The sequence below is a fragment of the Saccopteryx leptura genome, chromosome 10, assembly GCF_036850995.1.
Source record: "Saccopteryx leptura isolate mSacLep1 chromosome 10, mSacLep1_pri_phased_curated, whole genome shotgun sequence".
Lineage (NCBI taxonomy): Eukaryota > Metazoa > Chordata > Mammalia > Chiroptera > Emballonuridae > Saccopteryx > Saccopteryx leptura.
In genome coordinates this window covers 34,926,278-34,953,759 of record NC_089512.1, presented here as the reverse complement: position 1 = coordinate 34,953,759, position 27,482 = coordinate 34,926,278, and the positions used below count along the sequence as shown (strand labels likewise).

Sequence of the window (27,482 nt, the reverse complement as noted above, 5' to 3'; positions counted from 1 at the left end):
TCGAGCTTGAAAAAAAAAGAAAAATAAATGTGGATGAGCAAGATGGTGCATTTCTAACAGTAACTACATCTAAAATCTCCGAAAGTTAGGCTGGAGGTCTAGGGACTGAATGCTACTATATGAAATACAGTTTGTGGAAATAGGAACTAAAACTTTTTCAGAGGGCAACTCATCAATACATGTTAAGAGCTTTACAAATACGTTGACCATTGGTCTAATCATTTCACTTGTAGGAATTTATTCTACAGAGACAATCAGTGTTGGGCACAAAGTCTTATGTAAAATAATGTTTCATGACTCAATAAGCAACAAATAATGAAGTCTGGATTCACGCGGACCTGGGCTCCAGTCCCACTGTCAATGCCACCACTCACCAGCTCTGAGACTTCTCTGGGCAACATTTCCTCAACGATAAAAATGGAAGTTACCCATCTTTTATTAGGTAACTATCAGGAGTAAATAGGCAATATATGTAAGATATGCACTGCCTGGCACATGGGTTGCTACTGTTATTACCCTTAAAGTATTATTTACACACACAAAAAAAAATACATGGAAGCTCACATTTCAACAAGAAAATGGTTATATAACCACGTATTTGCTGTGTGGTTATGCACACATTCTATACCCAGGCAAAACATTGTGCAGACATTAAAAAGATGTATTATAATAGTATCTAAGATTTCAAGAATGCTGAAATTCTATTAAATACATGTTCAGGTTTATAACACTCTAAAGTACCAACCAGGCTTTATTAAACACACATAAACAACACAGGTTTTGTTAAACACATTTTTAAAAGAAACATGGGTTAACTTATTTTATTTTGGGTGCTCTGTGAGTGCACAACTTTTGAATATTGGGACTGCTTGCTCTGCAGCTCTTACTTTTTTGGTTTTCCAGTTTTTCCACAATGACATATACTAACTAAAGAATAAATTTCCTAATCAGAAAACAGTATTATGGAAAGAAAAGCTTTAAATTAGATGTGGAAATACTTTAAGAAAACTCAGTGTTCTAAATATATAACTTGTAGTTGTGACTGTAAATTAAGTGAAGTAAAATAGAAGGTAGCACGTTTTATTACTGTCAATGGCTCGTACGATAATGTCTAATAAAATAAATGTCAAATCATAAGCACTCACTTTAAAGGACATATGTAATGGGTATAAACAGACAAGAAACAATGAGCACAAGAAATTCAAACTGTCAACAATTTGAATGCAAAAATGCTCCCTACCTTTTATGGGGCCCTTTTTATGAGATTTGTATACTCACAGATCAGGCTTTTAAAGTCCCCACAAAGCATCCCTACATAATAAATTAATTTCACACCAGGACACATGGCTATAAAGAAGTTACTATGTATGAGACAGGAGCTACCTTTATTCCCTATAAATCATTTGTTAGAAAAGCATTACAATCAAAGGTAAAAAGGCATTTCAACAAGGAAAGGACAATCTTTTCAACAAATAGTGCTGAAATAAATGAACATCCATATGCAAAAAGAAAAAATGAACCATAACCCATTTCTCACAAAGACAAAAATTAACTTAAAATGCATTACATACCTTAATGTAAGACCTAAAAATATAAGACTTCTAGAAGTAAAACATAGGGAAAAGAATGTTTTATGATGTGGAGTTAGGCAAAGATTTTTTTTAAATTAATTTATTTATTTATTTTAAGAGAGAGAGGAAGGGGGAGAGAGACAGGAACACCAATCTGTTCCTATATGTGCCCTGACCGGGGATCGGAGTGCAACCTCTGCACTTCAGGAGATGCTCCAACCAACCCAGCTATCTGGCCAGGGCGGCAACGATTTTTTGGTAAAGCATCAAAAGATAACCGACCCATAAAAGGAAAAAAAAAGATAAATTGTACTTCGTCAAAATTTAAAACTTCTGCTTTTTCAAAATGTAAAGAGAATAAAAGATAAGCCACCAACTGGGGGAAAAATATTTCATAGCAAATATCAGAAAAAGAGCACTCAAAATTCAGTAAGAACACAAACATAATTTTTAAAAAATAGGCAGAGCAGACACTTCACTAAGAAAGATACATGAATGGCAAAAAAAGAGCAAATGTAAAGATACTCAGTATCACTGCTTGTGAAGAAACTGAAAATTAAAACCACAACATGATACCACTATGTATCTATCAGAACCAGGAATAGTGGAACTGACAATCCCATGTGCTAGTGAAGATGCAGAGCACTTAGAATTTTCAAACATTGCTAATGGGAATGCAAAAGAATCAAGTCACCTTGTAAGCAACTCGGTAGTGTCTTACAAAGATAAACATACATTAGGCATGTGACCCAGCAACAACTCTTAGGAATTTAGTTGAGAAAAAAATGGATTTTCATGCAAAAATTTATACACAAATATTTATAGCTTATTCATACTCAACAAAAAGTGGAAATAATTCAAATGTCTTTAAACTGATGAATAGGGAGGGGCTCTGGCTGGGTAGCTCAGCTGGTTAGAGCATTGTCCTGATACGCCAACATGTGGGTTTGATCCCTGGTCAGAGAACACACCAGAATCAACCAATGAATGCATAAATAAGGAAAATAACAAATTGATGTTTCCCTCTCTCTCTTCCTTCCTTCTTCTCTAAAATCAATTAATAAACTGATGAATAGGTAACAAATTCCCATGCAGTGTAATACTATTCAGCAAACAAAACAAGAACTACCAATACACACATACAAACATCAACATAAATAAATCTCAAAAGCATGTGCTAAGTGAAAGAAACAGATTCAAAGGCCTCATACTACATGTTTTATTTTTAGAGCATTCTGAAAAAAGCATAGCTATGGGGATAGAAAACAAATCAGTGGTCGCCATGTCCTGGAAGTACAGGGAGGAGCTGATTACAAAAAGGCACAAGAGAACTTGGGAGTATGATAAAACTATTCTGTATCTTGACTGTGGTGGTGGTTATAAGACAAAATGTCAAAAATTAGAATACTGCATTAAAAAAGATAAACTTTTATTGTATATAAATCAGATTTCAATTTTTTTTAAAAAGCATTACATACCTATGCTACGATTAAAATAGAAAAAAAGGGTAAGAAGTATAAAGTAATGGTCTCTCTCTCTATTTTGTACTCTATAAAAACAATACAACCACTGCTAATGTATATAATACCTTCCTTCTTCAGGAGAAATCTGGTTCTTGCTTAAGTTAATAATTTTGCAATGGTAATCATAATGAGCACATCACAAATACTCTCAATAAGAGTGATTTCAACGACAAGATTTCTTTTGTTTTGTTTTTTTTCATTTTTCTGAAGCTGGAAACAGGGAGAGACAGTCAGACAGACTCCCGCATGCGCCCGACCGGGATCCACCCGGCACGCCCACCAGGGGCGACGCTCTGCCCACCAGGGGGCGATGCTCTGCCCATCCTGGGCGTCGCCATGTTGCGACCAGAGCCACTCTAGCGCCTGAGGCAGAGGCCACAGAGCCATCCCCAGCGCCCGGGCCATCTTTGCTCCAATGGAGCCTTGGCTGCGGGAGGGGAAGAGAGAGACAGAGAGGAAAGTGCGGCGGAGGGGTGGAGAAGCAAATGGGCGCTTCTCCTGTGTGCCCTGGCCGGGAATCAAACCCGGGTCCTCCGCACGCTAGGCCGACACTCTACCGCTGAGCCAACCGGCCAGGGCGACAAGATTTCATTTCATGATTTAGACCAACAATTTTGGTGGTCATGTCCCACTGTTCTCAGACAGTTTCATTTTCATAGCAGTAGAAATGATAACACTTAGAATAAGACTGTTCAATCCAAAAGACTTGAGTTACCTTTGGTAGTATCTGTGAAAGCTGCTGGACATCCATTGCGTCTATTTCTTCTCCTGAGACTGACTGGGAGGTTTTGGAATACAATCCCAGACGACTAGCTAAAGTGAAATGGGAGAGAAAACATAACCAAATTGGTTCTGTTTGACAGGCTAGTCAACATAATGCTCAGTTAATATAACTTGTTATCCACTCTCTTTTGTATAAAATGCCTCCTTATCAAGGGATCGCAAGACGAACTACTGGTAAGACAAACCTATCTGAATTTAAAAGTCTGGAGTTTTCTGTTTGGCACTTTTATTTTTATTTTTTTTAATTTAAGATTAAAGGCTTTTTACAACTTAATCCATCAAGCCTAAGAACTGAAACAAAGCCAATGAAGTTCTGCTTATTCACTCAATTTTAATGAAGATCATGATGCATTTTAATTATCCAAATCCAAGTAAAACTATAGTATATCCATGGTAATCATAAAGTTGTAAATGAAAGTAACTGTCACAAGTTATTCTAAGTATAATCTTCTCAATCACGTTATGTTTCTAGTGACATTCTTCTTAGATTATATAAAGTGTAAAACTCCTGTCTCTTTCCCCATATTAAAAAAATCAGAATTAACAGACTTTTAGCAAACTGCTTAAACTTATCAGTATGAATTAGTTTAAAAACTCTGGGAAATTAACTTTCATGACCATTTTTCCCCCTTTTACTTCTTAAGGTAATCATAAATGGCATTCAAACAACACAGGCATATATATGATGAGACAACAGAAACATAAACATAGCTATTTTCTTTCAAAGTAGGTATAAATCTGCTTTGAAAATACTCAAATAGAAAGAAAAAACTAAATTTCGTGTTTCACATTCATGATATGGTGCTTTTATCCATCAGCACTGTGGATTATGAGGTTAAAAATAATCAACTATCCTTTTGTGAATAAAATATATGTGATTTCACAATGACTTAAGTTATGTATTTTCAGTAAATAGTATTAATTTTCAAACTAAAATAAGTTTTGGCCCATACTTGTATATAGAGTATGAGCAAACAAAAGAGTCAATTTATATAATCTCAACATTATACAAATATATTTCATGTCTAATGGTTCACAAAACTTTGCAATGAAGTAATTAAAAAAAATATCAAAAACGAGGAAGCAGCATGGTTATACCGATTGCGACTGCAGTCTCTTGTGAGTCTCCGGTGATCATTTTTATTGACACTCCCGAGGCGATGAGTGTTGTCACAGCTTCTTTCACACCAGTTCTGGGAGGGTCAATGATTCCCACTAGGCCGAGAAATGTCAGCTGTCCCAGTTCAGGACCAGAAGCCAAAGCAAGAACTTAGGAAATAATAATAAAATCCAAAAAAGAAAATGCAAGTCACAAAAACATTAGAATTTACTTGACAAAAACTGGAGACGGTAACAATTCAAATAAATCAGTTAAGATTATAATGTCATTGCAGTTATTATATAATCTTTATTTATTTATTTTCCTTATTCAGAGAGAGAAGGGGAGGCAGAGCGAGACTTCGCATAAGCCCCAACTGGGATCTACCCGGCAAGCCCACTATGGGGTGATGCTCTGCCCATCTGGGGTATTGCTCCATTGCTCAGCAACCAAGCTCTTCTTAGTGCCTGAAGCAGAGGTCATAGAGCCATCCTCAGTGTCCAGGGCCAACTCGCTCCAATCAAGCCATGGCTGCAGGAGGGGAAGAGAGAGAGGTAGAGAGAGGAGGAGAGAAAGACAGAGAGAAGCGAGAGGGGAGGGGTGGAGAAGCAGATGGGCACTTCTCCTGTGTGCCCTGACCAGGAATCAAACCTGGAATATCCACACACTGGGCTGATGCTCTACCACTGAGTAAACTAGCCAGAGCCATATAATCTTAAAAAACCAAAATTATTACATGGTAAGACAATATAGATGAATGGTTCTAGATATGGGGCTGCTTTAAACTACTAAAAATTAAAAGGAATAAGACAAAACTGTTATGAGAAGGCAAATGAGAGAATAAAGAATGTTTTCACATAATAACCATATGTAACTCCTTTCAACATAAACTACTGGCTCTTTAGAGAGTACAATTAATTATTTGGAGAAATTATAAGTTTGTTAAGCTTTAAAAGTCAATTTTGGCACTAGCCGGTTGACTCAGTGGTAGAGTGTCAGCCTGGTTTCTGGATGTCCCAGGTTTGATTCCTGGTCAGGGCACACAAGAGAAGTGCCCATCTGCTTCTCCACCCCTCCTTCTCTTACTCCCCTTTCCCCACCCGGCAGCCATGGCTCGATTGGAGCAAGTTGGCCTTGGATGCTGAGGATGGCTCCATGGCTTTGCCTAAATAGCTCAGATGCTAAGCAATGGAGCAGCAGCCCCAGATGGGCAGAGCACCGCCCCCTAGTGGGCTAGCTGGGTGGACTGTGGTTGAGGCACATGTGAGAGTCTGTCTCTCTGCCCCCCTTCCTTCTCACTGAATAAAAAAAAGTCAATTTTAAAATAGATACCTGGTAAAGGTGGCTTCTTCTAATGGTATCTTTAGCTTTCCAGTTTATAGTCTATGTAACAATTCAACAGCTTAAAGAGAAGGCTATATTAATTAACTAGATATAACATGTAACAATTTCATACATGATAAACCCTGGGAGGTAAAGTTAACTGTAACATAATTATAAAACCACAAATATCAACAGTAGTTTGGATTACTTCACTCTTTCCAGAATATTAACAGGTATTTATTTGTAGCTCTGGTAATCTAAGAGTATATAAATACCGCCACCCTATCATAACTTATAGTTAGCTTCCTGTCATCCTTGGGCACCTGACCAGGTGGTAGTGCGTGGTAGAGCATCAACCTGGGGCGCTGAGGACCCAGGTTCAAAACCCTGATGTCGCCAGCTTGAGCATAGGGTCACAGATGTGACCCCATGGTCAGTTGCCTGAAGCCCAAGGTCACCAACTTGAGCTCAAGGTCGCTGGCTTGAGCCCAAAATTGCTGGCTTCAGCAAGAGGTCACTGGCTCGGTTGGAGCCCCTGGTCTAGGCACATATGAGAAAGTAATCAATGAACAACTAAAATGCTGCAATTAAAAGTTGATGCTTCTCATCTTTCTTCCTGTCTGTCACTCTCACTAAAATAGATGGGAGTATAAAGTACTGTTTATTTCCAAATATCCTTAGCTTATTCTCAGAATTCTAGAACCTTCATAACTACCTTAAGAGCCAAAGGGAGGTGTCTCTACCTGTGATATCAGACTGAAGAACTTAGAAAGAACACACAAAAAAAGCACACAAACTAAACATGTATCTCATGGAGAAATTGAAATGTCATAGCAAGGTCACAGGAAGTAGCCATTCTTTTTCAAGTAGAAGGTATGGAGATTAGATATATTTAGAAAACCATGGTTAGAGACAAATAACTTTTATTTTTCCAATGTAAGAGTCTTATACCTATAAATATGAAGATGTGGGGTCCATATAAATATACTGCTTACAAAAATTAGGGGATATTTTATCACTTCATATTCATTTTGAAATATCCCCTAATTTTTGTGAACACTATAGTTAGGTATATGACTTCACCTTGACAGTCCTGATGTTGGAACAGAGGCAGATAGTAACAGAAGGGGACAGTATCAGTTTGTACCAGCAAATCACAAAAAGGGAGATCAGCTCTTGGCACTCTCAATGGAAGGGTGGTATTAAGCCAGAGGTTAATATGGGATAGTTGTTTGCTTCTTTAGAACAGATGAAGAACTACTGCTACTGTGTGGCACCTTTTTCATGGGGTGGGTCCCAACTAAATCAAAGAAACAAACATACTCTAATTTCAAATTATGAACTATGTACCTGACCAGGCGGTGGCGCAGTGGCTAGAGTGTTGGACTGAGATGCAGAAGGACCCAGGTTCAGGACCCTGGGGTCGCCAGCTTGAGCACAGGCTCATCTGGCTTGAACAAAAAGCTCACCAGCTTGGACCCAAGGTCACTGGCTTGAGCAAGGGGTTACTCAGTCTGCTGAAGGCCCGTGGACAAGGCACATATGAGAAAGCAATCAATGAACAACTAAGGCAGTGGTTCTCGACCTGTGGGTCGCGACCCCGGCGGGGGTCGAACGACCAAAACACAGGGGTCGCCTAAAGCCATCGGAAATTACATATTTATTATACAATACATTTTTAAATAAAATATGTATTTCCGATGGCTTTAGGATAAAATATGTATTTTCCGATGGCTTTAGGCGACCCCTGTGTTTTGGTCGTTCGACCCCCGCCGGGGTCACGACCCACAGGTTGAGAACCGCTGAACTAAGGTGTCGCAATGCGCAACGAAAAACTAACGATTGATGCTTCTCATCTCTTTTCGTTCCTGTCTGTCCTTATCTATCCCTCTCTCTGACTTTCAAAATAAATAAATAAATAAATAAATAAAAATTATGAACTATATGTGCTTTTATAAGATGCAACATAAGTACCTATCAAGTTAAATTTAAAATCTTTCTGTCCTTCATTACGGCAATTTCAGGGGGAGAGGAAAGTGGAGAACAAGCAAAGAAGTGGAAAAGACAAGAGACAAATGACCAGAATGTTCCAAACTCATATGAAACAAAGATTTTCTCCTCTACCAACTCTGCTCTATCTCACAATATTACAACACCAAACCAAACATACACAAACCTCCCCAGTCCTTCAGATGAAAAGAGTTAGAATTAAAAAGTGGGAAACCCCTGCTCCAAAAACTAAGGAAAACCAGAGGCACATACCAGCCCTTTAAGACTTCTTCGGGGTCTCTAAACCCAAGTCAACTTTGAAACCTTCTTGCTGGTGGGCCGCTAAGAATAACAAAACTCTGCCCTCAAATAAAGCCACAGGAGTACCTTTCTAAACCTATAAATCAGAAAGCTTTATAAATCTATACAAATGGTTTATACCCACAAAAGTCCTTGCTTAAGTGAACCATGAGTAAGATATTTTACATAACTTGTTCCTTCCTCTCAGGAATTGTGGTATTTGACTTCTGTTTTGTAAAAACCATAAAATTAAGAAAGCTAACGCTTCCAATTTCCTTGAGAGAGAGAGAGACTACTTAGGTATATATAAATATATATTACCCACAAGCCAGAGACTATTCAGAAGGTTAAAAACCAGGGATGGCCCCAACCTCTGCTTCTTGAATCCTACACACGATGTCCTGGAGAAGCGGCCTGGTGTGCATGTACACAGCAGACCCTCTCCTCCCACCGTGTTTAGTCAGCAGCACAAACAGCAGGAGCATCTGGGCACTTCTTTACTTCTCTGCCAAATGTCAGGAGAAAGCAGATGAGGAGCAAGTAAGCAATCACCTCAGCTTAAAGGACAAATGAGAGGCTTAAGATTTTGGTATTTGAGGACATTGTTAGAGTTATTAACAAGTAAGACAAAGTGATGAAATAAAAGAAGAGTAACATCAATTTTACCTCTATCCACCTTCCTTCTCATGAGACAAACTTGTTTAAAATAAAAATTTTATCAACTACTCAGAGACCACTGCAGGTCTGTAAGAACTAGTAATTTCATATTTTACTATATTCTCATTTTCCCATGTTTTGGGGATAATTAGCCAACTGAAACATAACACTGCAGAAACAGCAAGGTTCTACGGGGCCCAGACGAGAGTGGACAGCTCAGAGGTGCAGCATGAGTTCATGTGCAGTTAACAGAAAGCATTACCTGCCCAGCCTTGGGGCTGTGCTGCTGCATCTTACCTCTGAGCCCTGCTGAGCCCATCCGTGCCTTCTCTTGTTGGTACAGATCTCTCTGCTGCTGGGCGAGTGGCAAGGTCTGCCCTTTGCTGTGGTACGTGGTACAATACTTAATCACCTGTTCATAAGCACCCTTCATAAAACAAATCTCTGGTCTGTCCTAAGAAGAAAACACGGACCAAATAAATTCAAGGTAATTTCAACTTATACGTATCTGCCACTGGAGTCCAAAAGCAAGTGGCACTCCTTTCTCATAATCCCCAGGGAAGCGACTCAAGCCTAAGGCTTTGAGTGCACTTGAACTCAAGATTAAAAGTTCAGATGTGGGGTTTTCTGCATCCTATAAAGAAAACAGCATCTGCTCCCTATCCTCAGCCCCAGGCTAAAGGCAGTGCTACAAGAAACCCCGATCAGGCACGCTAAGATTTGCAGAGAGGCTCAAACTTAACGGGAATAGAGAAGAGATCTAACATCAGCCCAAGCAATAGTTCAGGTTTTCTGTTGGCTGTTATTATATGTATATATGTGATCTTATTTAATTCTCACAACTACCTTATAATTATGGATATTATCCGACTTTTTCTATTTTTTATCAGAGCAAAGTAATAAGGAAAAAGTGCAGTCCCCTGCCTAAATTTTCTCACTTCCTGTCCTACCCTAAAAAGGCAAGCCAACATTAACTCTATAGATGTTTTCCTTGGTATTTATCTCTATGTTTTAAAATGTTTGTACTATTGGCCCTGGCCGGTTGGCTCAGTGGTAGAGTGTCAGCCTGGCGTGCAGAAGTCCCGGGTTCGATTCCCGGCCAGGGCACACAGGAGAAGCGCCCATCTGCTTCTCCACCCCTCCCCTCTCCTTCCTCTCTGTCTCTCTCTTCCCCTCCCGCAGCCGAGGCTCCATTGGAGCAAAGATGGCCCGGGCGCTGGGGATGGCTCCTTGGCCTCTGCCCCAGGCACTAGAGTGGCTCTGGTCACAACAGAGCGATGCCCCGGAGGGGCAGAGCATCGCCCCCTGGTGGGCAGAGCCTCGCCCCTGGTGGGCCTGCTGGGTGGATCTCGGTTGGGCGCATGCGGGAGTCTGTCTGACTGTCTCTCCCCGTTTCCAGCTTCAGAAAAATACAAAAAAAAAAAAAAAAAAAAGACTGAACTGTTTATACTGTTATTTTTCTGCTTATCAATTTCCTACAATGTCTACTGTGACAGGTGATAGTTTGGCCAACAACTACCTATTTCTCTTCTCCATATCGTTATAGTTAAAGCAAAACTTGTCAGTATTCTGTTTACTTTATGACTCCTCACTGCTGAGCGAGTGGCAGTCTTTAGAACAGCTCGCACACACCCCAGTTCTCCATGCAGGCACACAGTAGGAATGTATTTCCCTGCCCCTCTCTCCCACTTTAAAGTCAGGTGTGACTTGCTTTAACCAATAAATAGGAGCAGTACTTGTGTCACTTCCAAATGGAAACTGAGGAACCAGTGCTTAATGTGCTCTTCTTCTTCCATCATGACAGTGTGTGCTCACACTGAGATGGGGTTTCCCAGCAACTAGCGGACAAATATCAGAGGCTAGGGAGGCATGCTGCTGTTTCCATAGCCTATATAAATCAAACGTATTTATTTTCGTGCTCAAGTTTTATCTTTTAGAAAGTTATTAACTGCCTCTTTTTAACATACTGAGTTTTCTTTATACTTACTAGTAATTATTCCAAAACTCTTCCACGTAATACAAATTGATGTTTCACATGATGAAATGAGTGGGTAACTTATCACTCCCATATTATTACTGAAGACTCTCCTCCTGGAGTCTTGTTCTCCGTTCCTTTTCTACTCTGAGCTGGCTAATTTCTGGACCTGCTGCTTGACTGGTGTCCAGGAACTTCCCTTCACTCTGTCCTGGGATTCCTCTCACTGCTGTCCTGGTTAGAACTCCCTGTGTGCTATGTCTTCCCTTTCTTTGGTTTACTGTCTTGTCTTGGAATAATATAACCACCAGTACCTTTCTAAGAAAAGATGTGTGGGATATTCAGTTTGAGATTTGGAATGTCTGAAAATATTTTTATTACATCCCCACATTTGTAAGTTCATCCAAGAATAAATTTCCTCTCAATGTGAAGGCTTTCCTCTATTATCTTCCAGCCTCCACTATCCAGTGTTGCATTTGAAGTCCAGAGAAGTTACTTTAACCTTCCTAAACCTCTATATACAATCTCCCCCTCACCTGCCCTCCCACCCTAAAACCTCTGGAATCCTTTAGAATTCTCCCTAAGTGTCCTCATATTTCCTGAGTATGGGCCATGTGTTTATCCTGGAGAAGGAGAGACTATTCCAAGATGTGACTGCTGCCTGACCCATGAGCTGGACCCAGGCAGGAGGGCTGGTTGGTTTTGTTTTGTAAGAGAAACTCTTCAAGTTAGCATATGGGAAGAACAATCACAGAAATTTATATCCTACCATCCTACCACTCCTTATCCCTATTCCACAACTGATACAAGATACAGCTTCCAGTGTGTCACTTGGATGAGGCTGTATTAAAAAACTGCTGAGCCCTGACCAGTTGGCTCAGTGGTAGAGCATTGGCCCGGCGTGTGTAAGTCTCAAGTTTGATTCCCGGCCAGGGCACACAGAAGCGCCCATCTGCTTCTCCATTCTTCCCCCTCTCCTTTCTCTCTGTCTCTCTCTTCCCCTCCCGCAGCCGAGGCTCCATTGGAGCAAAGATGGCCCGGGCGCTGGGGATGGCTCTGTGGCCTCTGCCTCGGGCACTAGAATGGCTCCGGTTGCAACAGAGCAATGCCGCAGATGGGCAGAGAATCGCCCCCTAGTGGACATGCTGGGAGGATCCTGGTTGGGCGCATGCAGGAGTCTGTCTCTCTACCTCCCTGCTTCTTACTTCAGAAAAATATAAAAAAACAAACTGCTGAAGTCAAATCATGAAACTTTCCATGAGTCACAGTATCTTTAAGTACCATGACAGTATATAAAATGTAAAAAAAGAGACCTTCCAAATATACTCATATATGTACATGTATTCCTGCTATATAACTATATGGTCAAGGGACATCAGCTGAAAATTATCTTAATGCAATTTTTAAAAGTTTTGTTATAAGGTTGGAAATATCAGGTATTTTATTTTTATGGTTTTCTTTCCTAATATCTCATTTCCCAAGAGTTTATAAAAGTACTCTTAAAGATTAGAGGAAATTTTTTTTCTCCCTCATGAATTAGAGTGCCTGGAAGACTTCTGAAACTCAGGGTTGGCCACCTTTGGCCTTTCTTTTAAACCCAGCACGCTTCCTACTTATTGTGTGTGAGAGAAAATCCTCTCACTCATTTCTGTCTACAGAAGTGTCACTGGTTTCAAAATGTCTACTCATGGATGAAAATATAACCAATTATTAATTCCTTATAAAGAAAATGTAAAAATAACACATATTTTAAGGGCAATGTAAATTTAAGCATCAAGTTGATAAATAGCAACTATAAGTGATATAACTGTACACTACACATAACTAAGAACTCTTATTACACAGACTATATGAAAATTTCTAAAGCACCCAGGCACAAATTCAGGTAGCCTGAACTATCAGTGTATGTTATTCTGCCAGTTTGTAAGCCGGATCGACTAATATGAATTATACACATTTAATCCACAAAATAATGTGGGTTTGTTTGTTCTGAGGACAAGACATTCCTTCAGTGAAAGAACACAGACAGACAATAGTCAGCAGAGACTTACAATAATCTGTCATCAAGGACAAATTTTGTGTTCAAAGAAATCTGACTTCACTAGCTCTAGGAAACTGAGACCAGGCTTCCACTCATGTAAGCTGTTTGCTCACACAGCAAAACTGGATATATCTATGCATGAAGTCAAAAAGAATACAAGAATAACAAGGATGAATAGCCTATGAATTACACAAACTTTAAAGCTACAGATCTTTGTTATGCTCAATGATTGTTTAAATCTAATGGTGGACAATAAATGAAAAATGGTCATCTATGTTAAACAAGATAAAATAAGTATTCATTAAATGGAAGCATACCTGCTGTGTTCTGTGCACACACTTAACAGCCATCCACTTTTGCTCAGAGCTAAAAGGATATTCAGCTTTTCTGATATAGTCCTGTTGAAGTCCATCAAGACCCATCTATATGGCACAAAAAGAAAGTTAATTCTCACCAACATGTGACTTTTTCCTTTAACAAAGAACAAGGGTCATAATTTGTAGCTAGGATAGCTAGAGATACCCGGATTAGTTTTCAAATAATGGTGTTAGAACAGCAGTGCTCCAACTATACATACACTATATTTCTCTGAACGACAGCTTACATGTGCAACATGAAAGCCTGGATGTTTAGATGCTATCTGGACTGTATATAGACTATATCTTCAACAATGACTAGATTAAGATCTCTACTGACTCAAATTCTGGAAGGAAGAAGCGAACAACTAAATAAAGGTACCCAACCAATGAGCATTTACTTTTATAATGAATAGAAATTTCGGATTCAATTCTTTACTCCTTAGGGATTCAACTCTATTTTGCCTGTTGCTACCACCCTACTTCCTGACACCCTCATTCTATCACTGAATATTCTGACTACTACCAATGTCATATAGCTGTTCTCTCTCTCAATACTCCTTTGCATTTTTCCCTAATATTCAAAAATATTTTTAACTACTCAAAAGCTGAGTTCATTGCTTTTTGCCCTGGCCAGATAGCTCAGTTGGTTGGACAGAGCATTGTCCCAGGTGCACCAAGGTTTCAGGTTCAGTCTCTGGTAGGGAACATAAACGGGTCAACCAGAGAGTGCATGAATAAGTGGAAGAGCAAGTCGATGTTACCTCTCTAGCTCCCTTTTTCTCCCGTCCTCTCTAAAATCAGTAACTAAAAACAAAACAAAACAAAAAAGTACTTCATTGCTTTTTGTTGTCTACTGAAATATGTTGAGACTCTTCTTCTTGGCTTTCAAAGGTCCTCCAGAAACTGACTATACAGCATATTTAATAATTCTCTGGGTTATTCAAACTTCTTCCATTTCATCCAGGTTAACCAATTTAAAAGCCACAATCCACTCTATGCTTATTTATTTCTCTATGCTTTTACTCCTGCCCTTTCCCAAGTTTACTTACTCTAAACCCTTTCTATCCTTCAAAGCCCAGGTCACTAGTCTGAATTTGCACTGTTCTTATGTGTGGCTCAATGTTTAGGACTTAACTCTCTACTAACTTGTCTGCCTTTTATTTGTTCCAAACACATAAACGTTAATGTCCTACCTAAAATATGAGGCTCCCAACCCATAAGGAACTGATTTCACATTCTTTATCTCTCAAAGAGATAAAGTTAACTACATAACACAATAAATCTTGTTAACAGATTCAACTTTTGAGTATCTTTTAAAAAGCTATACTATGCTATTTTTTTTGGTTACAAGGAAAATAAATAATAACAAAATGTTACTATCCGTTAAGGAAATACACATGTTCTAAAAATACCGATTTTCTTTTCTCCTTCTCTTTCCAAGTGAGAGGAAGGAAGATAGACTCCGCTTACGCCCTGACCAGGATCCACCTGCCAACCCCCATCTGGGGCCAATGCTCTGCTGATCTGGGGCCAATTTCATTTTCTTAAATTGAATGTTATAATACTCAACATTTCTATACTGGATCTCAATTCAAGAAACTTCATTTAGAGGTGTATCTTGTTTCATAAAAGTCTAAAGTTGTCTAAGACTTCTCTTAAAAGTAGGAATTTTATTTTTGTTTGGGAATGACAGATTGAATTTTTAGGTTTCTCATTTAATCAAATGTAGGACTTAGGAGAAGGGATCAATTGAAACAGATAAAAAGAGTCACTGAGAACAGCACCCCATCTCTAACACAAATTCTAACTCTAGACTCATTTTAAGAAATTGATAATGAAAGGAAAGGGAAGACTGGAAAAGAAAAGCTGATTTCTCATGATGTCTTTAATATCTTTACATGGAGATATTAGCATGTTGCTTTTAACTCATCTGAAAGGCAGTGTTATCAACAATAACACATGAGGTTTTTCACACAAAAACTCTAAATATTATGGACGACAGAAACATTTCTTTATTAGATAAACCAATCATTGGTCATTACTTTATTTTCTGCATATAAGGGATAAAGATATACTGAGAAAGTTCTAGACTGTATTTCCAGGAAGACTAAAACTGGTTTCCAAAAGGCAGTAAAAACAACATAGTCTAAAACCGAAAATCCATTGCCTCACATTCTCTTGTAAGCGTGATGCTTTTGTATCAAAGAAGAGAGATTAGGTACATACCTTCATAGCAAGAGCAATTAAGGCTCCTTCTGTTGGCTTCCCCATTAGAGTGTTGTTTCTAATCACAGCATCATTGCACACACAGCCCGCCTAAGAGAAATACACACAAACTATGAACCCATCACTGTGTCCTAAGTCATTATAAAGAAAGTCATCTTGTTAGAGAAGGCAGTATTAACCTCAACAATTCTGCTAACAGCTGGGTTATAGAATCCATGAACAACATCACCATCAACAATCACTTCTCCAAATGGATTGTAGCCAACTCCAGTAACCTAAGGAACATAAAGTAAGGTCAGTAATAGAACCAGTAGACAGTGACAATACTTATGAAAACCAAAATCTATGATGAGTTGTATTCACTTCATTACATACATCATGACATTGTTAGCAGGTACACATAAAAAAGTATTAAATTTGTCTAAAAGAACATTTAATAAAGTAACATAAATTCAAATTTTACCATGATAAGCCTTTAGTTAATTATACTAATAATTAATTGTAATAGTTAATAATTACAATAGTGTATATAGTATTATACCATAAGTAGAAACAACATAATTGTTAATACAATTATATACTCTTATATTGCTTCTACATAAAATAATTTATAGAACAGTGGTTTTTCAACCTTTTTATACTTGGGGAACGGTGAAAACAGGAGAATTATTTCAGAGACCACTAAGAAATAAATCACTGAGCATAAGCAAGTTTGACTAAGATCACTGGGTCTAAAATCTTCATACAAAATCATGGTGGTTAACTCTTTTGCGGACTGACACAAAATTTCTGGTGGCTGGTCCATGGACCAGTGGTTGAAAAACAGTTGAAAAACACTGCTATATAATATACACACACATATACCTCATGAAAACCTCTATACGTACGTGAGCTTAAATTTATACAACATTACATAACGTATGACAACACCCAAATATTCAGATCTATTACCAATCGAACATTCATGACAAACTTGTAATGTAGACAAAAGCAGAATTCTTTATGTAAATATGCAGGCTCAGAGACATTAAGTGACTCATCCTAGCACTTACAAACTGTATTATCAGCGTATTACACACCAGCTTTAAAAATCAGAGGCTGAGACAAGCCAAATACCTATTCCATAGGGCTAGAACAAACAAGCATAAACAAAAGTTAAATTTCACAAAAGAGGCCCTGGCCGGTTGGCTCAGCGGTAGAGCGTTGGCCTGGCGTGCGGGGGACCCGGGTTCAATTCCCGGCCAGGGCACATAGGAGAAGCACCCGTTTGCTTCTCCACCCCCCCCTCCTTCCTCTCCGTCTCTCTCTTCCCCTCCCGCAGCCAAGGCTCTATTGGAGCAAAGATGGCCCGGGTGCTGGGGATGGCTCCTTGGCCTCTGCCCCAGGCGCTAGAGTGGCTCTGGTCTCGGCAGAGCGACGCCCCAGAGGGGCAGAGCATCGCCCCTGGTGGGCGTGCCAGGTGGATCTCGGTCGGGCGCATGCGGGAGTCTGTCTGACTGTCTCTCCCCGTTTCCAGCTTCAGAAAAATACAAAAAAAAAAAAAAATTTCACAAAAGAAATAAAAGTTTAGAGCAAATTAACAAATGGTTAATGCTTGACATATAAAATTATGCTCTTAAAACACAAGAGAAACCTATAACCTATACCTTCCATACCTAGACCATATAAGCACAAGTAACCCCAAAGACTCTTCTGAACCACCTAGAGAAAATACTGTACATTCAGTAACATAGCACTGGGTATCCTTAACCAAATTTAACACCCTAAATATCAAGTTTCATTTTAAGGCCTATGTTAAATGAAATAAAATAACAACTATAAATTCTGTCAATCTGTCTAGTGCTTACTTTACTTAGTGAATTGGCTATAAATACATTTTAAAATACTGTACCCATCATAAGTAGTGTTAATGAACATTCCAGCCAGAAATTATGCCAAGTAGGTGAAACTGGAACTTGTCCTCACCCAGCTTCAAAATTAACCAATGCACATACACTGACATACTCCTAAGAGACTGCCAATATGTAATTTCTAAGATAAAGTAATTCACCCATTCATTGATTCTTTCAGCTAGTATTTACTATGAGTCAGGCCCCGTGCTGGACAACAGAGTTCTTGCAGTATTAGAACTTACAGTAAAATGGGAATAGGGACAGAAAATTCTACCTGGACTAAACACTAAAAGGTATGAAGTTTTACCAAACACATAACACAGAGCCAGTTCTTGTAGGTAGCATTTCTGAATAAGTGGGGTTGGAAGTGAGGTGCAAAGGATGAAGAGGTATTAAGACAGTCCTAAGCAGGGAGAATAGCAGCAAAGGTCCTGATGCAGCAGTACTTTCGTCACACGGAAAGAACCATAAAGCCAGGATGTTTGGTGCACAGAAAGCAAAGGGGAGCGTTTAAGACTGAAGGAGGAAATAAGTGATATGACATGGAGGGTCTTTAGAGGCCACCCTTCAGGATCCTGGTCACATGGAAAGCCACTGAAGCATCTGAATTTAGGGAGTGACATACTCAAAATTTGGCTCATCCCTCAAGCTGCACATAGAACAAGGACACCAAGAGTTTGGTAATGAATGGGTATAAAGGTGATTAACAGAGAAGTGTCAAGCAGGATTCAGTGTCTGGACTGTCCAACAGGAGTGACAGCAAGACTTGGTAGAACCACATGGGAAGGAGAAAGCTCTGCTGTGAACTAATGTATAGCCATTTTGAAGGCAAGACACTGGAACAGTTAAAAATGTTAAACACCAAGTTTCTTTTTTTTTTAATATTAATTTTAATGGGGTGACATTAATCAATCAGGGTACATAGGTCCAGAGAAAACATCTCCAGGTTATTTTGACATTTGATTATGTTGCATACCCATCACCCAAAGTCATATAGTCTGTTTCTTAACAAAGAATTACTACTAATAACAAAAATCTATAAAATACCTCAGCATGTAGACCATCTGAAGTAAATATGAGAGTAACAGTCATTTCATTTTTCGTCAGTGTTCCAGTTTTATCTGAACAAATAACATTACAGCAGCCTAAAGAACAAATCAGAATGTGTCACCAAAAGTAAAGAAGAAATACAAATTTACACTGAAAACAAATAAAAGATTATGAAAACCTGCCCTGGTTTTCTGAATTTTGTACAAATAAAGCTCATCGAAAATTTTAGATTGGTGACTTATTATGTTTCTTCATTGTAGGATAATTCCTGAAATTAAAACTAAAAATTAGATACTGATGAACATTGACTTTTTCTTGTTTAATTACAGTTGAATTTCTTCAAAGCCACTCGATATTAGCTTTATGTAATAATTTTATATAATATATTTTCTAGGAAGTTTTAAGGGTACCTAAATGTAAACCATATAAGTTTTTAATCAGTATTTTAAGTTATTTTGCTGTTTCAATAATAAAGTGCAAACTAAAAGTTAAATTCAACAATTTTGGATTCCTAAATTTAAAAAAAGTAAGTTTTATAGTATACATAAATTTATCACAATTTTCATATTTAACATATAAAGTTGTATTATAGAAATATAACTATTGTATATTTACTGTACTTATCAGTGAATTCTACTAAAGTATGACATTTTAGGATCTATAATTATCAATTATCTTTCTCGAGATGTCAAAAGAAATCAATTCTATTCATTTTAATCCAAGGATTCATTTGTTATATGTATTTTTTTAAACACAACTTAGGAATGAGACATCCAGACTGACCAGGTGGGGGCACAGTGGATAGTGCCAACCTAAGACACTGAGGACTCAGGTGTGAAACCTTGATGTCTCCAGCTTAAGCACAAGCTCATCTGGCTTGAGCGCAGGCTCACCTGCTCGAGCACAGGGTCAATGGCTTGAGCGTGGGATCATAGACATGACCCCATGGTTACTGGCTTGAGCCCAAAGGTCGCTGGCTTGAAGCCAAGGCTTGAGGTAGAGGTCAATGGCTTAGTTGGAGCCCATCGGTCAAGGCACATATGAAGAAGCAATCAATGAACAACTAAAGTGCTGCAACTACAAGTTGATGTTTCTCTCTCTTCCTTCCTGTCTGACTGTCCTAGTCTGTCCCTCTCTCTCGCTCTTGCTAAAAAAATAAAATAAAGAATTAGAACATTCTATGACGCAGAAAGATTTCTGAGTCACCTGAGTGATATGCATTTTTTTTTTTTTTTACAGAGACAGAGAGTCCGAGAGAGCAACAGATAGGGACAGACAGACAGGAACAGAGAGAGATGAGAAGCATCAATCATCAGTTTTTCATTGAGACACCTTAGTTGTTCATTGATTGCTTTCTCATATGTGCCTTGACCGTGGGGCTACAGCAGACCGAGTAACCCCTTGCTCAAGCCAACGACCTTGGGTCCAAGCAGGTGAGCTTTGCTCAAACCAGATGAGCCCACGCTCAAGCTGGCGACCTCGGTATCTCGAACCTGGGTCCTCTGCATTCCAGTCCAACGCTCTATCCACTGCACAACTGACTGGTCAGGTGAGTGATACACATTTTTAATTACCTTTTTTGGTTGTTGGAACCATGTATATATTGCCACAAGCACGATGAAAACCATGTAAAACCCAACAATAATTCACTGTTAGCAAAAACTACCATATCACTGCACAAGTAGGCTCATGCCAGACTTACCCAGGGTTTCTACTATAGGCAGTTTTTTCACAATGGCCCTTTTCTTCACCATTCTCATAACACCAAGGGCTAGAGTCACTGTGACCACAATGGGAAGACCTTCAGGAATTGCTGCTACAGCCAAACTGTAACCAATGTATATGCAGTATTAGAGTTTAAGTTAAATAGAAAACACAGCAGTAATTTCAATTGTCCATTATTTTAAAAAGTGGTTAAAAGAAAATGCAAAATTAATACTGTCAACACCTAAAAATGGCCTCACAAGGAAGGTCAAGTTAACATTTAATGGACATCTATTAGATATCAGGTTAAGCAGTAAAAAAATATAGTTTGACATAAGATTGCTTACATTTGTACCCCTAGCTTCACTGGTCTTTACCTGTGTAACCTTAAGCTATTATTACTCCATCTTTGTAGTTTAGTTTCCTCATCTACATATATAGATAACAGTAACAGATGTTCAAACAAAACTTATACATGAGTGTTCATAGCAGCAACACTGTTCACAATAAGCCAACAGGGAGAAACAGCCAAAATGTCCATCCAAATGATAAATAGCAAAGTACGGTATATTCATACAATGGAGTATTATTCAGCCACACAAAGGCATGAAGTACCAATGCATGCTCAACATGGATGAACCTTGAAAACATTGTTAAGAGAAAGAAGCCAGACACAAAATGACACATATGATCCAATTTACATAAAATATCAAGATTCAGCAAATCAATAGAGATGAAAAGCAGTTTAGCGGTAGTCAAGGGCTAGGGAGACAGAAAAATGGGGATTGTTTACTTAATGAACAAAGGATTTTCACAGGACAACAAAAAAGTTCTGACACTAGGCAGTAATGATGGTTCTACAAAATTATGAAAGTACTTAATCACATTGTACATTTTTTAAAGCAAGAGACAGAGAGAGGAACAGATAGGGATAGACAGACAAGAAGGGAGCACATTGTATATTTTTAAATAGTAAATTTTGGGGTATATGTATTTTATCATAACAATAAAAATTACTTACTTCAGTTTCCCTGTAATATAAAAAAGAATTAAACCTCTAATTTTTTTATCCCATTTCAAGTATTATCTCCTGACTCCACTACAGTTAAGGACATAGGCACTTCTACTCACTCTAACGTTTCCCTCCTCTGCTTCTACCTAATCTCTATACCTATGGGTTTTGCATGATCTAACTTGATATCATCAGCATTTTGTCCTATAACTACGTATAATTAACTTTTCATGTTTTGTTTACAGGTTGATTCTAAAATTGAAAACAAATGACATTTACAATATCTCTACCTAAATAGTGTACACTAAAGAGCCAAGAAATATGTGCTATCATTAATATGAAATTCCTTCTCTCTTTTAACTATGTATTTTAAGTTCAAATAGGATCCTTTTTTCTTATCTTCTCATTAACCCTCACTACATAAGGAAAACTAGGCATCATTGTTCACATCTAGATCCAATGAACCTATTCACATTTTTATATTTAAGTCATTTTTATAAACAATTTGAAGAGGAATAAAATGCGTTGTGGAAAATTTCACTTGAATTTTAACTATATTCCTCAATTTGAAGGTACATATATATGAAATGGCCAATATTCTTTAGATGCAACTGACTGCTCATCAACTGTCATAAATGATCCTGGTAAATATTCACCTTATAAACTGATTTCAAATTCAAAAAACATTTCTAAGAGGTTACAGGCTTATCAATTCTGGGTCCTCTTTTTGCATTTGTTTCTTCAGATGCAACACTTCTAAAAATGCTGATGGTTTATTACTTTGTTAAACAGAGAACAGTCATCTTCTTTATAACATATCTGCTAAACATTTTCATTTCAAGATTTATAAACACCAATTACAATAGTGAATCCAATGAAGTATTTCTATGCTATTTCTTATCACCTTTGATTCATACCGGCCTTCAGCATTTCTCCACTTCTAAATGGTATGAAGTGCATGTTGGTACACAAATATCATAAAAGACGAAAGGATACTGTCATTCAACCTTTCAGCAAAAAGGGGTGCTCCAGGTTCTTGCTGGAAAACTGCATGATGAATCCCTTGCTGTAAAATGACTAACAGGAAGCAGACACTTGTCCTTCCCTTTTCATCTTTAAAAATAAACTGTTTATAAATTCAGGAGTCTGAGAAAATCTAGATTATTGTCCAAGGAGTCAGTGTGGAAATTTCAATTTCACCCTCATCATTAGAGCCTACAGTGGTTGTCTCTTCGCATTTATCTTCTGATTTGTCTAACAATCATGAAAATTTTCCTGTCAATTATTCGTTGCCATTATGGTAAAAACTAAAAAGTTCTGAATTTTCAACTTTCTTTAATGAATTGAAAAAAGAAAAGTATGAAGCTTGTAACTCTAGACTTATTTTATACCTTCCTAAAGATTATGTAACACTCTGGGCAACACAGTAAGAATATTAAAGGGTAATAGAATTGTGACGATTTCCTGGTACCTTATTATTACATCACCTTATAAGCAATCCCATCATTCTCCTGCTTTCTTATTGTTTTACTCATTTTTAGCTCAGTTGGAAATAATTGCTAAAATAATTGCTAGGATAAAGAAATAGCAAAATATTTCAAGACAGGAAAAATAAAGCCACTGAAGATGCTGTTAACACATCTTAGATTTATGAACCCACATGGTAATTACAAAACACAGTGAGTTTTATTCTATTAAAATGCTTGAGGTTTGGTAGAAATAACAATCATGATTTGTCAACTCCACAAATAAATAAAACTGTTCAAAAAAAAAACTTTCAAAAGTTAAAAATGTATGTAATAGATAATATGCCAACAGTTAATATCTCAAACTCATGCCCTATTTTAAATTTAATTAGCATTTAACCCAGGGCTTTTTTTATACAGATTTTTTTTTCTTTTTTTAGCAAGAGATACAGAGACAGAGAGAGACATTGAAAGGGATAGATAGGGACAGTCAGGAAGAGAGAGATAAGAAGCATCAATTCTTCATTGTGGCACCTTAGTTGTTCAGTGATTGCTTTCTCATATGTGCCTTGACTGGGGGGTGGGATGGGGCTATGGGAGAGTGAGTGACCTCATGCTCAAGCCAGCGACCTTGGGCTTCAAGCCAATGATCTTTGGACTCAAGATAGCAACCATGGGGTCACGTCTATGATCCCACGCACAAGCCAGCAACCCCGCGCTCAAGCTGGTAAGCCCTCACTCAAACTGGATTAGATGCCAAGGTGAGGTCCACTCTTTCTTATACCCCACACATCATCATCCACCTTTTTTTCACACTTGTTTTAATGGATTTTATACCAGGATAGGTAAGGAATAAATTCTCTGATTACCTATCTATTCATAATTAACTGGATTGATACTTTAGTCAGTCCTAGATTTACAAACTAAAAATCATCCCCCCCATACTGTCATAGTACTGCCACATTATCCTATTTTTTTAGATTTTATTTATTCATTTTTAGAGAAAGTGTAGAGACGAGAGAGAGAGAGAGAGAGAGAGAAGGAGTAGGAGGAGCAGGAATCATCAGCTCCCATATGTGCCTTGACCAGGCAAGCCCAGAATTTTGAACCAGCGACCTCAGTGTTCCACGATGACGCTTTATCCACTGTGCCACCACAGGTCAGGACCCATTATCTAATGTAATCCAATGTTGCTATGGATAAAAAATTAAATAAAATCCACTTCCCCTTCTGCACTGATTAAATCTCTAGCTCTGGCCTGACCTGTGTTCGTGCAGTGGATAAGGTGTCTACCTGGAATTTTGAGGTCACTGGTTCGAGACCCTGGGCTTGCCTGGTCAAGGCACATATGGTTGTTGATGCTTTATTTATTCTAAAATGAATAAATAAAGTATTTAAAAAAATAAAAACAAAATCTCCAGCTCTGCTCCCCAGTGACCAGATAAACGTAGTATGGCAAATATGTTGCTCGGCAACACTGCTTATGGTAAAGTGATCTGTTGACTGATAAACTGCCCATGGACTGGGAAATTTATAATTATTTTATGGGAAGCCATAGCTTTGTGTTTCCTGAGTGCAGTGACTGATAATTAACTAGACGTGTTTCTTAAAGGGACCCTGGAAAGCATATGTTTCTGGAGATGTTGGCTTCTCTGGAATATGGGGCATTTTTAACCCAAGGAGGTTCCCACACTCACAAAGTCATCTCATCTCTTTGTACCTGAGCTGAACTGCTGTACAAACTGCTGTAAGGACTCTCTCAGAAGAGGGATGCCTGAGCTGCCCTGCTGTGTTCAGGGCACAGGTCCAGATGAGACTTAGGAAAGTCTTGAGTTAGAATCTTTAGTAGAGCCTAAAAAGACCCTGCAATGGAAACTGCAGTGGCTAATTAGAAGCCTGATACCTGTCTAATTAGTGTTCCTTAGTTAGATGACCTAAGTTGTTTTCTTCAGTTTCATAATGATGTATCTAGGTTGAAGTTTTTTCCATCCTGCTTTGCATTTGCAGAATTCTTCCAAACTATAAAGATTCACGTCTTGCTTCAGACTGAGAAAATTTTAATATATCACTTCTTATATAAATTCTTTTTACCTCATTCTGAAACTCCTAGTAGTTAGATATGGAAGTTACTGCATTATTCTCTTTGACATTTTTGTCTCATTCTCTGTGTCTGCCTTTTTACTCTATTTTTTGGGAGACCAATCATAGTTTTAATTTCTAAAAACTCCTTTTTGGTTCTGTATCCTTATATATAGCAATCTGTCTATCACGAATGCAGTTACTTCAAAAATCTCTGAAAATACACATTCTGCCTGTTTTTAATTTGTCTTCTATTTCTTGAATTTTTTTCATTTTCCCCCTGAAATGGATTACTCAGTTTCTATGCTATGGTCTTCCTCTTTCATAATGCTAGTTTTTCACTGGTTGACCCTTAATTGTCTATTTACATATAAAAATGTAATAAGGATTGATAATACCAGACATCTAGTACAGGTTTCCTCCACTATAATATATGTTGGCTTTAATTTTCCTAGAGTTCTTCCTGACCACGTGGTGGTGAGTAGATAGAGCGCCGGCCTACAGTACAGAGGACCCAGGTTCAAAACCCTGAGGTCACCATCTTGAGCGCACGGTCACTGGCCTGAGAGCCCAGCTACCAGCGTGAGCACGGTGGGATCATAGATATGACTTCGTGGTTGCTGGCTTGAGCCAAAAGGTCACCAGCTTGAGTCCAAGGTCACTCACCCTGCTGTAGCCCCCTGTCAAGGCACATATAAGAAAGTAATCAGCCCTGGCCGGTTGGCTCAGCGGTAGAGCGTCGGCCTAGCGTGCGGAGGACCCGGGTTCGATTCCCGGCCAGGGCACACAGGAGAAGCGCCCATTTGCTTCTCCACCCTCCGCCGCGCCTTCCTCTCTGTCTCTCTCTTCCCCTCCCGCAGCCAAGGCTCCATTGGAGCAAAGATGGCCCGGGCGCTGGGGATGGCTCTGTGGCCTCTGCCTCAGGCGCTAGAGTGGCTCTGGTCGCACATGGCGACGCCCAGGATGGGCAGGAGCATCGCCCCCTGGTGGGCAGAGCGTCGCCCCATGGTGGGCGTGCCGGGTGGATCCCGGTCGGGCGCATGCGGGAGTCTGTCTGACTGTCTCTCCCTGTTTCCAGCTTCAGAAAAATGAAAAAAAAAAAAAAAAAAAAAAAAAAAAGAAAGTAATCAATGAACAACTGAGGTGCCACAACAAAGAATTGATGCTTTTCATCTCTCTCCCTTCTTGTCTGTCTGTCCCTATCTGTCCACTCTCTGTCTCTCTCGCTAAAAAAAAAAAAAAAAATTCCTAATGGTCATTTCAATATATGAACTCTGAACTATTTAAGTATAGATATTATACCCTATGGGCTCATATACATAATACCTCCACAATGGAACATACGCTATGCCTGTCAGAGAAGTGAGAGGACCAAAAGAGACTTCTATTTATAAACAAACCAGCAGAACTTACCTTACACTAATAGTAAACATTTCCAGGATATCTTTTCCTAGTAACCAGCCAACCAACATGATGATACCTGAAACAGAATCAAATAGCTATTTTTTTTTGATATAAAATATTAGGCATAGAAGGGATAAAAAACAAGCCAAGGGCAGCAAAATGTTCCTTGATATAAAAGAAAAGTATATCAAAAAATCACTACAAGATTTTACAAAAATCCAGAGGAAATTCAGCAGGAAAAATTAAAGTTAATGCTGCACTGCACGCATGCACATACACAGACATTTTACCTTTGGTTGCCATTACTGCCACCCCTCCCTTAAAGTAATATCTGAGCCTCCACTATAGAAAACAATACCAGTACTTCCATGCAATGGGGTGCAGGGGAAGGAAGGTCATGTAAAACATAAAGGTCTTCTATTTATTATCGCTTTGCAAAAATAAACCCTGGAACTTTACTTCTCAAAACTCAATATCCAGACATTATACATTAAGTTTTTACTACAAACAAAGAAGTACTAAAGAATAAAGAATAAAATAAATTGATAAAACAAAAAAACAAAGTAGTTAGGACTTGGCTCAAAAAGTAACATATCTTACCTAAAGATATCTAAAACTGATTTAATATTTAAAAATTACTACTTTTATGGCATTTAATAATAAAAAATCAATTAACATAAATTAACTGATTCCATATTCTCTGTCTTTGCAAAGAAGGGATGCAAACGGTGTACTACTGGTTTTATGAGGAAAAATACAATATAATCAGATTTTTAATAAAGCAAATTCAAGATTGTATTCTAGATCAATATATATTTAAACAAGTTTTTCTTCATCTTTCTGTAACTATAAAATAATTATCCAGATCATGACTTTCTAAGATCCTATCCTAAACACTCTCCTAACAAAAGAAATTATGTTCAATGTATCATATCATGGGTCAGCAAACTACAATCGATGGGCCTCCTACATGGTTTATTTTCTTAAATAAAGTTTCTTGACATAGCCACATCCATTTGTTATGTATTG

The 27,482-nt window shown here is 38.3% G+C and overlaps 1 protein-coding gene across 6 annotated transcripts in view; it reads right to left on the bottom strand.

Moving 5' to 3' along the window:
• Positions 1 to 27,482, bottom strand: part of ATP2C1 (ATPase secretory pathway Ca2+ transporting 1) — a 153,625-nt gene that overhangs the window by 23,697 nt on the left and 102,446 nt on the right. For all 6 annotated transcript variants that reach the window (XM_066351271.1, XM_066351273.1, XM_066351277.1 and 3 more), the window contains 9 exons: positions 26,463 to 26,529; positions 20,491 to 20,615; positions 18,786 to 18,883; positions 16,026 to 16,121; positions 15,847 to 15,936; positions 13,579 to 13,683; positions 9,543 to 9,699; positions 4,976 to 5,146; positions 3,810 to 3,907 (listed from right to left, as the gene is read on the bottom strand). In XM_066351271.1, the coding sequence (XP_066207368.1) occupies positions 3,810 to 3,907; positions 4,976 to 5,146; positions 9,543 to 9,699; positions 13,579 to 13,683; positions 15,847 to 15,936; positions 16,026 to 16,121; positions 18,786 to 18,883; positions 20,491 to 20,615; positions 26,463 to 26,529 (1,007 nt within the window). The remainder of the gene's footprint in view (positions 1 to 3,809; positions 3,908 to 4,975; positions 5,147 to 9,542; positions 9,700 to 13,578; positions 13,684 to 15,846; positions 15,937 to 16,025; positions 16,122 to 18,785; positions 18,884 to 20,490; positions 20,616 to 26,462; positions 26,530 to 27,482) is intronic.